The following is a 17,128-nucleotide window of genomic DNA, read 5'->3' as shown; positions in this document are numbered from 1 at the left end:
ATTAAAAAAGGGGGACATAAATCTATATACGTATCTCTTCTGTGTGTGTGTGTCTGACAGAGTTTACAGGATTGAAAAGAGACATACTGAATGCTTAAAAACACTGTTAACTGAGTTGTGCATAAATTATGACTTGAATGTCTCCCGAAATAATTTTTCAGCATTTCGATGTCAGGTTTGATGGCTATTTTTGCTTTTGGTGTGTATGACTCAACAGACAATGGCATCACACTCACTTTACATCCCTGTGATGCCAAAATGTAAAATACTGTATTGGTCTCCCTCTCTCTCTCCACTCCCTTTCTGTTTTTCTCTTCGTTCCTTGCTCACCCAGCACTGTGGTGTTCGGGCCGACAGCGAACCACATAACTGGCTGATTGTTTGGTCTGTCTAAAGGATGATAAGCTTTCTAAAACCAGTCAATAGTGCTACTGGCAGGGGACAGTGGCAGGGCCCATAAACTAGTCCCTGGCCTACTAGACTCATCCTCATGTCCTGCGGGAGTCAGTGGCAGTAATTCATATACTGTACAACCAGACAAAAAACTCTACAAACCCAGATGGACTGGACCCAGATGCTATTGGCAAATTGGAGTTTAAAATAGCACTAGTACATGAGCAGAGCTGCTGGTTGAGCTAAAACTCCAGGAGCAAAATATCTGAACATCTCCAAGATGAACTGGCTCAAAATTCTGCCCAGATATTCCTTTCCCAGGAGATGTACCCTAATGACTTGTGTGGTACACAGATTAACTGTCTCCTTAACTTTTCATTAAACATCATCAGCTGATTCTTATTATTTATTTAGCATGCTAAAGCATGCTAACAGGCGAAACTAAGATGGTGAACAAAGTAAAAATGGCTTAACATAAGCATTCTCATTGTGACATGTTAGCATCATTGAGCTCAAAGCACCACTGTGCGTGAGTACAGCCTCGCAGCGCTGCTAGATGTAGGTAAGTCTTGCTTCATGATTTGTTTTATGCAGTTGTGACCATGGCATTTAGGATTCAGAGCTTTCCAAGCTTTCCTTTAGCTTTAAGGTAGTGCTAGCAAACTAGTAGAGCTGAAAAAAATACTTGATTAAAACAGTGAGTCAACTGACAAAAAATTAATTGCTGACTATTTGCTTTTAGTTAGCGGTTGGGTCCATGACCTCGGTATCAAGGTGCTTGTTTGTTAAGTTAAGCTGGAAGCCAGGAGGAGAAGATGGGAGGTGACTTGGCCACCACTGCCGACCCACCACCGGGAGGGTGTTGTGGTTAAGGGTGGGAACACCCACCTGACGACATCAACTCCACCTGGCCAAGCCAACATTCACTCAAGGTGCAGAAGCATCTTCAGATGTATGTGATCAAGCCATTTTTCAGTCAATTTCTTGCATTTTTCACCCTGATGAAAAACAACTTTTGGTACTCACTAAAAGCTCCTCGTGGTTTCTCGGCCCTCCATCTCTAGTTCGCACCACAACAAAAGAGTGACGTGATGTCATATGCAAACAAGCTATTGTAAACTGAATATCTTAGTTGGACAAGACACAACATTTGAATCAACACCTTAGATTCGGGGAAGCTGGTGGACATTTTATATAAAAAAACATCGAGAAAATAATTTGCAGATTAATTGATACGGAAATACTCATTAGTTTCAGCCCTAGGAGAGAGCACGGGGTACTACAACTCACAGCTGGAAAAGGTCTGTCTTTGATACTTTGTGAGCTATTTCTGTTTCAGAGTAGCTCACTTGCTTGGTTACGCTGACAAATACAGCTTTAGCCCTCTTTAGATGTGTCGCAGGTGGTGGTGACCACCTGGCGGCGCACAACACCACCTGGAACACTTCAGAGGAAGGCAGAGCTGCAGCTGGAGCCGTCAAGGTAACCAGTACGCTAGCCTGTCAGCGGGGAAATATCATCTCCCTCCTCCCTCATGACTCTGTTCCATTGGTCTTTGACTCCATTAATAAATTCATTCAGCCAATTAGATTATTTTTGCCTCCATGTTTAGGGAATTCAATCTTCGATCTGTTACAAATCAGCTCACACACAACTCAATGTACAGCATGAGGAAATCAATAACAGTTTGTCATTATGGACTAAAAGTCATGAAACACATCAGTACGTACACTAACGGATCATTTAAATTTTCACTACAACAATAATTTTTGATAAAGTTCCTCCTTCCAAGACAAGGGGGGAGCCCTTGCCAACACAGCTACAAGTTGTTTCCTTTTACTCATTCAGGAGAATGAGCTGCTGTGCAGCACTTACACTTGTTCAGCTGATATTATACAGCTTCTGATGCATATGCTGCTCTGCTCTTACTGGGAAGAATTATCTCCCGGCACCCTGTACTGTATGGTGAGCTCCACAGTGTAATGGCGGACATGGGAGGTTACCTTGTCTTTGCAATAAAATGGGTTCAAATCTGGCTCAGGACTTCTCTGACCTCACATCTCTGGTATTGTGTTCAAAATAAATGCACCACCCTTTCTACTATACACCTATTTCTACTATCCGCATAAAACCAAGCAGAATATATGAGTACATGCAAAATTTTAATTTACACAGACTTCACTCACAGCAAAGCAGTCGCAGGCTTTTTTGTGCAACATATAAAAAAACAAATATTGCTTCAACAACAACAGCTCAGGTTGATCTGACCTCTCACATTCAATGTAATAGATGAGGCTGTTAAAGGGATATTACTTGGCAGGTCTACACACATTAGATTAGTGAGACGTCCATAGACTTGTTTTCCACTGCAGACATCAATAAATATGAAACAGGAAGGGACTGTTTCATTTTCACTTTGCTGGTCGGTTATGTTTAAATTATTTATGTGCATAATTTCTATTACGAGCACCTGAAGAAAAACAGTGCAGCAATTTCTCATTGATACAATAGACAGGATGTTAGGGTGTCGGGGGACTTACGAGAGAGTCTTCTCCAGCCGCCCTCCTGTGGAGCCGATGATTTCTCCGAGGGTACAGAAAGTCTGGCCCAGAAAGTCCTTTGAGGGAGAAAGGTACAAGAGAGAGAATTAATTGCGTGACAGGAGATCCAGGTTTCAAACCAAACACTAACCAACATAAATATGACCCACAGATAACTTAAAGAACAAGTATTTTTCAAGTCATTCAACAACACTAACATGCTTATATGGACAAACAGTTCAGGGTTGCTGTAGTCTTTCCTCTTCTTCATATGGCCCTGAAGGCATGCCTTCCTAATGCTTCTCAAAAGTAAGAGATGGATCCATAGTCCTGCCATTCAAAAATACATTCCAATGTTTATCTGAAGCTAATATGACCCTTCAGCATGAAAAACCAACCTTGGAAGGGACCAACGTAATTTGTTTAACTTTCTCCAAAATGTCATACCGTATTAGCTTCAGTTAAACCTTAAAACGTGTTTTGGCTGTGAGGGCTGTGAAATTTGTCCCCCATCACTTACACTGGAATCACATTTAGCAGGGATTTATTCATGGCCAGTATGAACAGGAAGGACAATTGCAGCAAGGAAAACATATTTATTTTATATGTCTTCATATGAGCACCTTACTATTTAAAAAAAAAAAAAAAGCTTAAAAATATGTGGACTTATCCTTTAATATTGCCCTGCCGTGGTGTGTTTTTAATTTTACACTCCCTAAGACACCACTGTGCACTCAGTGGTAACAAATTCCCATTTATTTGATGAGCTCTGAAACTTTTCTAACATATGATCTTATGAGTTAGCACAGCAGAAGCAGCCAATTAAAATATGAACACTAAACTAATTACCCCACACATTTCTGGACCTTATGTGCTCTAATAAACAGGGTCAACACTCAGGCTAATAGGCTCAGTAGGAATTGTAAAAGACTATAAAATCAACAGCAGTAGTAATGGAGATATTAAAGTTATGAAAGTTCCATTAAAGTTTAATTTCATTTTATTGAGGTGTCATTTTAAATTAAACATTAAATTTAGGGTTTAATAACACCTTTCATATAAGCATGCATTAGCCCAGGAAGTCGTAGTGGGGTGCATTTTTCAGGTGCTTGTTGACCGCATGAGGCAGATGTGCTCATAGTGGAAAAGAAAGAGTTTTCCCCTTCAATCAGCATTTTCATTGAACAACAGATTTTGAAGTTTACAACCAGCCCCTGAACTACAGAGAAAAACGTACGGCAACATAAAAGGCAGAGAGATGACAGGACACAATCGAAGTGCTGCATGTTGGTGGTTGTTATTCGTGGGTGAGAGCAGGTGTAGGTGTGAGTCCCACACAGTGAATGTGTGTAGCTCCTGTAAATGTCCTGACATGAACAATCTGCTGTAGTATACCGTCTCAAACAGCAACAGCTGCTTTCACTTTGAAGTCGGGTTCTGGAGGCAGCTTTACCTGAGCGAATGAGAAAATGCAGACAGACAAACACTACGGGGGAGGCTGTCTGGATGGAAGCTGGTGGTGTTTGTCCTTGATTAAATGAAATAATGGGAGAAAAATACAATAAAATTAAAGTGAATGCAATGCAAACAATCACAAGTCTCCTCTCCGGGGACACTGACATATGTTGGAAAACAAAAAGTGAGATGAATGAATTATGTTATAGGGTCAGGACTCAAATGGAAAACACAGTCTGCAGAAGCAGCACTCACCTTCTACGCTCCCACACGAGTTGATTTGTTAAAAAAAAGAACAAACGATTCTGTCAGATTTAAATACTCGAGTAGACAAAATAATAGACTTTATTTATGCTGAATCATCATCAACGGCTCCACTCGTTCACTGTAAATGAGCTTTAACAGCTTGGGTAACACTGAATGCAGTGTGATATATTTAAGGGCTGATGAGGGCACAGGGGAGTTGTCAGAGCTGAGTCAAAACAGTTGGAAAGGCTGTACTTACGTGTTTGGAAATGTTACAGCTTCTGGAGTCGACATTGTACCTGCCAGAAACAAATGGGGGTTAGGATTGGAAGAGCCTGTAACGCTGTGACTACATGTTAAGATCCACCGGTGCCAGTCTTGAAAAGTAGAAACATTTACTTTCAACAACATCAGTTTCCGCTCATTGTTTTTAGTTGCTGTTAATCATCAGTGTTGGGCAGTAACACATTATCTGCTAACAAGTACTGCAAGAGATTACAGGTTTGAAATTCTACAGTTCTACTGCAATTAATCCCAGTAGTGCTCTGTCACGCCAGAGCACCACTGGGATCGGTGCGTTCAGTGGAGAGGCTGGTCCAGGACTACATTCAGGAAAGAGTTTCAAGAATTCACCTAGAGTTCAGGACGTCTGGAGTGCCGCTGCACCATCATCAGGGCTAAGATAGCAGTGGACGGTCAGTAAATACCAACAAACCATAGGGTGGCTGCATGTACAGACACAATATTTTCATCTATGGCTACTCATACAGAAGAGATGTGGTTTTGGAGTTTGTGGAAAAGGTAAAGCCGGCTAGAGCAACAGTCAGTCATGTTATGAGTAGCCTACTTTTGCTGTGGAATGATTAATATGATCATTCACTGAATATTTCACGATTAGGAGAGAAATAGCTCCAGCACTTAAAATTCAGGTTTGTGTATGGATTAAATCATCTGGATGAAACATGCAAGCCGGTTCCTCCTTTAAGTTCCTCCATAGTCTATATGCTATGCTAAGTGAGCTTCAACTCTTTCCAATCTCTTAATTCATTTTTTAGAAACGAACAGAACCAAGAATAAAGGAATATCTGAAAGTGCTGCTAGCTCTCACTGCTGTGGTACCTGGGTTGTTTCACAGAAAGCCCATTATTTGGGGATTGAACATGAAAAAGACCTTGCAAAGCAGGAGGGATGCTCTTTGGTTGGAAACATGCACAGCACCAACATAATAGCATCATTATAAACAATGTTCCTGTTCCATTTTCATGTTCACAGCGTACACAAACAACGACTCTACAGGCCCCACTGAGCAGTAAAAGCACATGTCTGTGCCTTGATTAAAGCTCCACAGCCATGGAGGTGATCTGTCCCTGCTATAGATTACAGATAACAGGTAGGCGAACCGAACAGAATAACCAAGTGCGTAAACAGACACTAATTTAATCAGTGGGGCCATCAAGTGACCTTGGCAAGAGGCCTTTTTTTTATAACTCCTTGTGTGGCATCCCAGCATCTAATTTTAGCAGCGATTGGCCCGTTCATCCATCCTAATCAAGCAAAATTATCTTTTCACTGAACTGAAGACCGGCAGAGAGAGAAATTATTCTAATGTAATCACAGGCGCTGCTTCCTTAGCTTGAATCCACACTGACGTACTTACATAGCAGAGTGCACCCAAGCTCAGAATGACATTTATTCAGGCTTATTCAGAAAAAAATAAAGGAAATACTGGCAGATTACTCACACGTCAAACCTCAGATTTTGTTTCTCTTCAAAGAAGAAATCCAGGACAAACTTCCTGACGAAATCTGGATTCCGAGTGTTATCGATTACCTCCGTCCTGCCAAACTACAAAAAAACAGAACGTCATAATCGGTGGTAATAGCAGCATTGACTTATGAGTCAAAGTATGTTATTAACCTAATGATCAAGAAAAAATACACTGGAGAAGAGAGTGAATACAATTAATGAGATTCAGCAGCAACCCGAATTATCATTGTAACGCTTCACACGCGACTGGAATCCAGAAATGCAAATCTGCTTTGCAAAAATATGACCGCATTCTATCACACTGAGCTTCATCGTGCAGTGTGCTAAATCTCGTGTCCCCCGAGAAATCAGACCGCTAGATTAGAGCGAGCTCTCTGCCCGGCGAGCCCGCAGAGTCCCGGTCCCAGCCTCCCACCTGGGCCAGGCCCGTTTCTCCATCTCTGTGACAATCACACCAGTAATCCCCCCGGTGGACTGCCAGCCTCGCCTCCGAGGTCTGGCCCGACAGCATCGTGTAATGAGCTATTGATCTTGGCACTGCCTCACCGCAGCCTCAATACCTCTACTCCTGTCTTTAGTGTCCAGTGCACATAATCCTCGCTATCAACCGCATCCCCAGCCTATCCATTACCAAAGCCTCACAGGGGAGTGTATTGGACCTCAGAACCTACCTGCTGTATCGACCCAAAGGGAAAATGTCATGACGTTTCCTTGTTGTGTTTCTATTTATAGGGGCGGGAGGCCTTTTGGTTTATAATCTCACTCAGACTTGATTGGCTAATAGGTGCTGGGGTGTTGTAGGTGGCGGTTGAGGAATTGCTTTGTTACTGGGAGAGTAACAGTAAGCAGAGCAGTTGGCAAGACAGTTACTGGTTTCAGCCTATGCCATCTGCGCAGACCTATCAAATGGATCTAACAAATACCGTGTAATTCTTTCAACTATCTCAACTCTACCCCTTTGATTTACTGTACTTCAGGAAACCTCTGAGAAGAAACATTCATTACAAAGTCAAACAAACACAACAGCGGCGTACGAAAGAAGGATTTGTTCTTAAAGTTGTTTCCTGTGTGTGTGTATGTGCACGGCTGAATAAGCAACACCTTGGAATCAGAAAAAATAATCAAAAAACATCCCTAGGTTACTAAATATAAAGTTCCCATTAAATATAAATAGACTTGCTCTGATTCTTAGGTATACACTGTCTGCCCAAACTGTTTGTCATTTCCTGGGAAATGACTCATACTAATTTTGCATCCAATGAAATAAACACAGCTTTATAACTTTATTGACTGATTTGGGTGAAACTGGATCAAATCATTTCAGAGGAAAACACGTAATATGTGGACTGTGTTTGTGTGTGTGTTTGTGTGTGGTTTGATCATATTTGACTGACAGTGGCCTAAGAACATAAGCAAACAACGCCACAATTATATTTTGATTCAGATGGTGCTAAACCCTGATTGGTGGAGGGAAGTAAAGTAAGTAAGTAAACGCAAATCTTTCACATTAAAAAAGAAAAAAAGTGTTTCTGACATGGCAGACATTGTGTTTCTGTAGGACCCTTTATGGGGGACAAATATTCAAACCTGGTCACACCAGAAAGTGCCACAGCTAAGTTCATTTAAACTTCCCTGCGACATATTTAGTTGTAGAAGTTTGGAGACTTTGGGACTGTTCGATCAGGTTGCCAGCACCTGACACAAGCCAAACAGTTTGTTGGCCAACGATTGTGTTGAGTCTCAATCTGAGTATTTTAGTTCGCTTCCTGAAACCCAGAAGAAGAGTTTTTTTGTGGTTGAGGACTCATTGATGGTTGAACTGTGGGTTCTGTGGGTGAGAGCTGACTCCCTCTTTGGCAGAGGTCTTTCCTAGTTCAGTATCTGGTTATTATGGATTTTCCAAGTTTTTAAAGGAGTCTGTTCACACTGACATAGACTCCACCAAGATTAATTTAGTAAGAAAGTGAAAATCTGTTGTCAGCTCCTGAATCACAGGTACAGACTGTGTCTCTTTTTCTCTGATCCACAATAACTCGTGTAAATGTAGTTATTAGAAAATGTGAGTCAGAGATAAACATGGACTTACTGTCTGAGCCTCGTCTGCCTCGGTTTCATGCTGGCTCAAACACAAGAGATGTGATGTTAATTCATTGATTCAATGAATGATTATTTTGTTATCACAATTGTTCTGGACCTCTGACCTTAAATAGATATCAGATGCCGGCTGAGTACTAAAGTTTATACGACAGAGGTTCACCACACTTGAACTTTGCCTGGATTTTCTTCACCTCCTCAAGCTAATGCGGTAATTGTGCCGATTAATTTAAAATGCATAGATTTCACCACATTTTTTTTTTATATTCCGGTGTGACCAGACCTGTGTTCTGGCTTTACAGCATGTAATCACAGACAGGGTTGTAGTCCTCCATGGGCGACCAGGATGATGATTTGTGGGAGCCTGTAAGTGGAGGATTATATCAACAGGTTGGGGAAAATGGAACTATTTGTGAGCAGGAGGTTTGTGCACACACTGATGCTCTGGGAACAGTAAATGGGCAGAAAAGAAGCACAAAATTGCAAGCTTACACAAACCGCAAAAAAAGAAACAGTCCAGGATAGAGGGTGGAAGATGGACTACGTGGAGGAATCATGCTAAGGTACAGACACACAGAATTTGTCGAGAATACGTCTCAACACATCAGACCACTGAAAGCGGCGCCGGTGTGTGACGCACTGCGAGCTGGTCGTCCATTTTCAACATGGCAGCCAGGTCACAAACCTTCTCATATTACAGCTAAACAGTCCTTCGTACTAAAAAATAAGCAATGCAGTGACAGAATCGTGATTCATATTTTATCAGCACCGCCGTGTTTGACAGTCTGATCTGATTATTGCAAACCAGGCTTGATGCGCTGGATGGCCTCATTTGCATAAAGCTGATGAGGAGTAGTGATTATGTAAATTCAGCATTTTGATCTGTCAACTCGCCATCCTGTACCCATCATGCACTGCACGGCCGGATCTCCTGCTAGCCATAGAAAATGAGATCCATCGACTAGACATCTGCCAAAGTATCCAGTGTGTCTTTCTCACTAGGTCTTCAGGACATAGTGATAGAATAAAACAAATGCAACTTGCACAGAATTATTTTTTTTGCTTGCTAATAAGGAATGCCAATGAGAAAATTTGACAAAAGTCATTATATAGAGAGCATTGCCAGAATGTAAAGCATGATGTCAAAGGAAAACAAAGGATTTGTCAGGTTTCCATTCAAGCTCAATTATCTGCTCATGGTGTCAACATGTGTACGGCTGTGAGATGTTTACTCTGCTGATTACAGTGCAATTCATGCCATGTTTTTGATTAAGCCCTGCCACATGGAATTAAAAGGTGTGAGGGGATCAGTGGGGGCAAAATCCTCACTGACACATCAGTGTTGACTTTGAATTTGCAAAGGGGCAAATACACCGACTAAAAGCGGAATGTCATAGGCAAATTGGTTGGGGAAAATATTGCTAAGAGATGACATGGAAATGAGTCCGCTTGCCGGAGAGACTTACTGAAAAAAAATGAAAAAGAGAAGGAATTCAAAAGAGGAGCAATGAATGGAAGGTCACATGACCCAGCCTGAAAAAGGAGTGACAGAGGGCGAGACAGCAAGGAGTCAAGGGGAGCAGATGGTGCATATTTGATGAGGCTGGAAAGGATTCTCCCCTCTTTTCTACCTACCCTGAGTCATGATGCGAAGTCCCTTTTTCTAACATCAGGTACCTGATATAATGAAATCAATTGTATCTATTTATTCTTTAACCTGTACTATTAATTCATCAGTTTGGGTCAGGTATATGGAGCTTGTTTTCCCTTCCTGATTCCATTATAGACAGGGGTTAACGCGCAAGCGACAAGGTTGACACTTTCAATTTTCTTCAACAGTGTTCTCAGGGGTTTGCTGCGAGTTGCCTCTGGACTTCATCGTAATAACTCCTCTCCCAGCGCTGACTGAGAGTCTTCAAGTTAATGCTCATTACTTTGCATTCCTAACAAAATTTGCACATGTCTGGCAGACAGGTGGACACAGATATTGTGATATTTATAGTGGATATTGATATTGCAGAACAAAACTTACCTCTCTCCATTCTTTGGTTCCCACAGCCTGCAAATACAACACGACCACTGGAAGGGAAATAGGAGGAGAGGGAGTCGAAGGGGAAGCACGAGGAAAAGAAGAAAGAAAAAAGAAGCTATTGAGTGATTCATTTTAGTGATTAGATGATGGTTTTTACATGTTGGCACCTGCAGCGATTGACAGATACAGTATCAAAACAGCAAATCATGTGACCTACATCCATTTTCATTAAATCTGGCACAGCTAGAAGCAAAGACAATAATTCCTTAATAAAAACCATTACAGTGCCTATGTCAGACTGAGCAACTCGGGACAATGAAGGGTTTTTACGTATATTCAATCTAAAATGAATACATTCAATCTAAATAAATAAACAGAAGTACAGTTGAACTTTAGGATAATGATAAGATGCTAACACAGTCTGTTTTTCTCGGGTTCATTCTCACTATTCCGCCAACCTACGTAACAATGCAGGAGTAATCAATCTCTACATTTTTTGCCTTGCAGATATGCTGTCACCACCTTCAGCCAGTCCTCTCCCCGACTATCAATATCTATAATTACAGAGAGGCAGAATCGAAAAAGTTCCCCAAAACAGCATATTTGAATTGACAAAGCCCCCTGGCAGGCGGAGTAATCACGACTCCTATCCAACGGGTGCAAGGGAGGTCATCAGGTGACATTATTCTCAACAACTGTTGGGTGTCTTGCCATGAAGCCTCCTACAGACGTTCATGGTCCCCAGAGAATGAATCCTACTGACTCTGGTGATCCTCCAGCTCCACCAGGAGGTTGACAGTTCTGTTTCAGAGTGAAATATCTCAACAGCTGCTGGATCGGCACAAAATTTGCAAGTCATGGTGTCCAGAGGATGAATGGTAATGTTTTGATCCCCGGCAAAGACATTCATTTTCTCCAGAAGACCAATCAAAGTGACTTTAGTGATACATTTCACTTTATGACCAAATACGGTCAGAATTCATGACATTCCCAACAGCTTCAGCTGTTCTCTGAGTCAGTGTTACTTTGCATGTGAGCATGTTCACATGCATAGCCGTTAACCTCGTAGTGTTGTTTGAAATCAAAGCAGTCTCGGTGAGTAGAAGCCAAAGTTAAAGTGTGGGTCTCCTGACGAGCCATTATCTGTGCTTCACTGGTTACAAAATCTCATCTTTTGTTCACCAAACATTACATTTGTCTTTTGAAGAGATTTTTGCTTCGAGTACAACTGCATAAGTAAGGCAGAGACGGCCCAATTATAACCCACACATTTATCTTATTGTCATGTTAGGATCAAACACGTCTCTGTTCCTGCATATGCAAACAAACTAAGGGCTCATGTGGGATGGATTAATAATTGGCCAAGCGTTGCTGTTTGTGTCTCGTTGTGCACCATCAGCCACTCTGTGTCTCTGTGAAGTTTAGACATTAGCTCTAATGAACTTCAGGCTGTCTGGACGATTAAAACCACATTTTCCCTCCTAATGAGCAATTAACAGAGGAGAGATAGCAGAGAAAGGGCAGCACACAGTAAACCTTTTGGGCATTGTGTCTTTAGAAGAAAACAATCTCTTCTTTGATAGATTGTTGACACTACACGAAGCGTACAGTGCTGCTTTTTGTAAATCTGAGGATTATAAGCGAATCCATTTGTGAATAATGCTAGCCTTCAATTAAATTACAGAAAACATTCACAGTCCAGAGATTAAATCTGTTTGAATCAAAGTCATACCTCAATGCCCTCTCTGGCCCAGCAACCAAAATAATGACATTCAAGAGACAGAGATTCTGTCACAGGACCTTTATGTTCCCCAAGGTTGCAGAATACCAGCGGCACAGCCCGACAGCGGGCTCAGACTAATCTGCGTCAAGGCTGCATCAGTGTCGGCCGCGTCCGGAGAACCTGGCTGATTGCCTGCTTTATGGGAAGTGACTAAGAAAGGAAAGAGCCCATCTGGTCACCCGTGGAGTGGCATAATCACAAGGCAATTGGTCGGCGCTCCGAACCATACTCCGACTACAACTCCTGACAATAGTCTGGCTGCAGGACGGGTACGCAGGTGACTCTGAACATGAGTGAATCAGAACTGAGCGCAAATCATATTAAGCTCGAGAGCATACAGGAGAGAGAGCACAGAAACAACAAGGCAAACATGAATATACGCAGACGTTTTCACCAGCAGTGGCTTAACTTTGAAAGGGCACCTTCACCACCTCTTTGTTGTCCTCGTGCCTCCTCATGATGTTGGCACGCTGTATAAAACTGTTTGTGTGCCAAGAAAGACATACACACATACGTGCTTGTGTGCACGAGGTTCAAACACTAATTTGATGATGATTTATGATTTACATTCTCAGGGATGGTTGGTCTTAACCTACTTGGTTAGGTTTAGGGGAAGATATGGTTTGGGGTCAAATAACTACTTCCTTAAAGCAATCAAAGATGACCCCTGGTTTCACATGGGGGTCGAACCCTGTTCTCCTGTGTGAAAAATCCTTTCTGTGACACATCCATCCACTCAGCTCACTTCCCCACACAGGCTTTCTTTCACTTTCTACTACATGCATCCTTATTCGTGCTGAGTGTCACCAAGAAGGGAAGATTTGTGTCCATTCACCACTTTTAACTGCAGGACGTAAAGAACATGTAATCTCCAGCGTGTACTCACATACGTGAAAGCAAGAGACGTTTCAATCCCTTCTATATCAAAATGTCTGCCTCAGTGTGTCAGTGTGTGGAGCATAATTGAAAATGGCAGGGTGTACTTTCGGACTCATCCGGCTAATGCAGAGCGAGCTGACAGCAAGTCACCTGTGTGAAGGTTTTCCGGCTGGGGATTTCTTGCTGCCTGCCTCTTGGATTTGCGCTGCAGGAAAATATAATCAGAGAGAAGGCAGACATAGGCAGGATGCCACGGGCTTACTTACAGGCTGAGGGCCCGAACTGCTCACGGGTAGGTGAGACAGAGAGGTGGTCGGGAGGCAGGAGAATGAGGGGGGGGGGGCTGGAAAGGGAGGACTGAAGGAGGACAAAGCAGAATATTAAAGACCAGGACAGGGAGTGAAGGTAAAATAAGAATAATAGAGAAATTAAGAGGGACCAGGAATATGGAAATAGATGAAAAAAGGGGAGCGTGATGAAGGCAAGAAGATGAGGTGATTGTTTGGCAAATAGAAGTGGAGAAGAAATCGGAGTCTAACATAGTCAGGCGGTGGTAGATTTCATCTGGAGAAGGGTGAGTTTTAGGGGTTTAGCTGTCAGAAATCCCTCACAGATACACCTCTCACACAGCAATTTAGGTGAGGCAGAGTGGGCACACAGCTCACCACTAATCTATTGATCTCCTGCCAAGAGAGGGATACGGCCAGAGAGCCCCACACCCGAGGAGGCCAATTCTTGAACCTCAGTGGAGCAGCTATGACAAAACTGCATGGTGGGGAGCCAACTGGGAGATGGGTTTTTCGGTAAAAATTACAAAGTGACGCTGCCAGAGCGAAGAGCACCCCATCGCTTTTATATAAGGTGCCGTGGATTCCCCTGATTCAATCAAGTCATGGCATTGGGTGCGGATGCTCCTTTGCCCAAAACAATCATAAGCTGAATCTTAACCAGCAATAATTGATCTTCCACCTGGGAGAACAAGCTGGACACACAACACTGACAGATCATCACACACATTAATATAGCAGCAAACAGCTATTTGCTATGTAAATACATAGTGGAGTACTGGCATCCTGGGCAGAGAATCAAGTAAAAATAAATATTCCAATCAACAAATAATAGCTATGTAACGCTATACCCTCTTGCTTGCCTATTGTTTACAAAAGGGTAGATTTATGCCATTATTTATAGCATGTGTACAGGGGTCTCTCTCACCTTACTGCGAACACAAAGGGATGGGGGAGGAATATGAATGGAGGGGGGAGGTGTGGCAGATGCACCCATTTTTTAATGGTCAGGGATGCTGGTGCTCTAGTGTGACCTCTAGTGGCTGAAAAGCTCATGTATAGAATCTAAGCACAGGTTAGGGTTATATCTGGTTCTTTAGCTGCTCAAGGCTCCACCATGTTGGCCAGCTGGTCACTAACTTTGCCTGCTGTTTGGTATTGATCGGGAAGCTTACAGTGAGATTTTAGAGCAGTTTCACTGAAAACAACGGCCTGCTGTGAGTGGAAATCACGCTGATGACACAAAAACAGTGACACAAAAGAGCAGAAGAGTTAAAGGCCAGAAAACTGTGAGAAAAGTGAGAAGCTTGTTTCCAGTCTTTACGCCAGTTGGTCGCTTTTCGGTTCCAGCTCTGTATTTTACACACAGACATGGGGATCGCAGTAAAAGCCCAGTGGTCAAGCAAACTGCAGCACTCAGTTTTATTTCATATATAAAATTCATCGACTCATTCATCACAATTTGGCTACTTGTGAACGGGGCATCCAGCCTTCGAGCTAAAACACGGTGTTAAGCTGCTTTTTTAAATCTGAACACCTCTGCTCATAATGGACGTGAATATCTAAATATGTAGCAGCAGAATATTCCTGTGTGATATTACTGTCCTGTGTAAATCAACACATTACTGACCTGGGAGGGAGAGATTTTTAAAAAAAAATAGCTTTTTAAGTGAATATGGCCATTAAATGCTGCAGGTGTGGGGCAGACGGACCAGACAGTATGAATCAACAGGGGCCGTTCGCTCTGCCCTCAGATCTCATTAGGAGACCTTAGGGATCATTAGAGACCTGTGACCTTTATTTAGATGGTATCGCTCAGGCCTTGCTTTTATTCACTTCTGCCACAAAGCCTTTATAAAATCATGATTGATCCACATATATATTTGTATGCACAATGAATGAGGAAAATATTTCTTTTTATCTTCCCATAGTTAAAAGCAATTTTCACAAACATTATAAAGAAAGAGAAATTTGCAGTTTTATAAAAGTACTAAAATGCCAAAAATACCTAAATGCTTTTAAAACACTTGGAAGCATAATCGTATATTTTAGGTGTCAACATAAAATCCTGCAGATGAGTCATTTTAAAACCACAGCAGGCACCAAAACAATTTTTTTTTCAGAACAGGACGAGGAAGAAACTCTCAAAACTAAAATCATACCTGCTGTGCTATAACAAACATCCCCTCCTACCCGCCAGTGAGTCACAATCCACAAGCAGATACACCAAATGAATGTACAGGAAGTAACACATAGTGTAGAGAATTTAATGAACATGACTCACGAACTATGCAATGTGAGAGTGTAAGCAAAAATCATGCACAACTGTGTGTATTGAATCAATGAGTCAGTACATTAATTGAAAATGTTTAATGCTCTGAGATTGGTGGGAGCAGGTAGCCCATCTCTCCTACTGATTTTAATGGAGTGGAACACCCATGCATGTGGCTGAAACTGTCAGTACTCCACCGGTAAATGATGTTACATAAGAGAAGTGGGATGTTTCATATGGGAGCCTGATAGCAGTTTAGATGGTGGTGGAGAGAAACAAAAGAGCCAGATGAACTGTGCGAGAAGTGTGTAGCTTCAGGAGCTGAAAGATTTCCTCAGTCAGGGAGCCAATGTCATCAGTGATTTCCACATTGCTTTAGAACGGAAATGATATCAACGAAATATCAAATTCTAATAGGAATTGGAGCCCAAAATTAAGCTTTTTGAAGTGCAAAATGGTCACTTCAGTGGCAGAAAAGCTGTGACACACACAAAGAATAGCTATCGGGAAAGAGAAGAAAAATGTTTCATGAATTCCATTATTTTCATCTGGGTCCAAAAAAAATATACATATCACACAGATGCATTTGTCTCTGGCCAAATGACAGAACAGCCCATAATCTCTTCAGAGATTTCAATTTTTCTTACTACAGCAGTTCAAATGGAGAAGAATTCGACTCCCTCAGGGAAATGCATGAGAGCCGTTTGCATCTCTCCAAGGGCAATGTCAATGTGGCTGAGGTCACACATGCCTAGAATATGTTAAAACCCAGGCAAGACTGGACTGAATAAAACTGTGCAAAGGTTCAGCATGAGCATCCAGCAGACAAACAGCAAGACAGAGCATCGTGCGTGAGAAGAGCTTTGTTTAAAAACATCCACCGTTTAAAAAACTGACACCTACTCTAAAGCACTGACTGACAGCGTTAACTGGTACACAGCATGCAGCAATACTTTCCAAAAGGGCTTACATAACTTCAGTCCTTGGTGAACAACACATCAGTGTAAAACCAAGCATTGATTGATTGATTGTCCGAGTCCAAACGTGCTGGAGATGACAGAAAAACTAAAACGCAACAAAAATCAAATGATTTCCATTTAAAGAGAAGAGAGTTTTTAACCTTGTCAACATGGCCACATTTTTTTATATATTGCAAAAAATATCGGGAGCAAAATAAGCAGTCAACACCATGCCTGAGCATTCCCACCTTGGAACCGCAGTGAACCAATGAGTCTCACAAACACAGATCCAGAAGGCCAGGGTCTCATACATAACATACTTAAGGAACCAATCCTGTCACCCTGCGTGGTGGGGCCCCGGTGAAAGAGGGCTATCCGAGGGGAAGCACAGCACCGTAGAAAAGTCACAAAGTGCTAGTTT

The 17,128-nt window shown here is 42.1% G+C and overlaps 1 protein-coding gene across 1 annotated transcript in view; it reads right to left on the bottom strand.

Annotated features, from left to right (window-relative positions):
• LOC121612407 (copine-9-like) overlaps nt 1-17,128 on the bottom strand; it is a 66,621-nt gene that overhangs the window by 39,486 nt on the left and 10,007 nt on the right. Inside the window, exons 3-7 of the mRNA XM_041945279.1 lie at nt 10,528-10,574; nt 6,376-6,479; nt 4,894-4,933; nt 4,644-4,646; nt 2,934-3,010 (exon numbers count right to left, since the gene is read on the bottom strand). Coding sequence (XP_041801213.1) covers nt 2,934-3,010; nt 4,644-4,646; nt 4,894-4,933; nt 6,376-6,479; nt 10,528-10,574 — 271 coding nt within the window. The remainder of the gene's footprint in view (nt 1-2,933; nt 3,011-4,643; nt 4,647-4,893; nt 4,934-6,375; nt 6,480-10,527; nt 10,575-17,128) is intronic.

The sequence above is a fragment of the Chelmon rostratus genome, chromosome 10, assembly GCF_017976325.1.
Source record: "Chelmon rostratus isolate fCheRos1 chromosome 10, fCheRos1.pri, whole genome shotgun sequence".
In the NCBI taxonomy this organism is placed as follows: Eukaryota; Metazoa; Chordata; class Actinopteri; order Chaetodontiformes; family Chaetodontidae; genus Chelmon; species Chelmon rostratus.
This window is presented reverse-complemented; position numbering and strand designations above follow the sequence as displayed.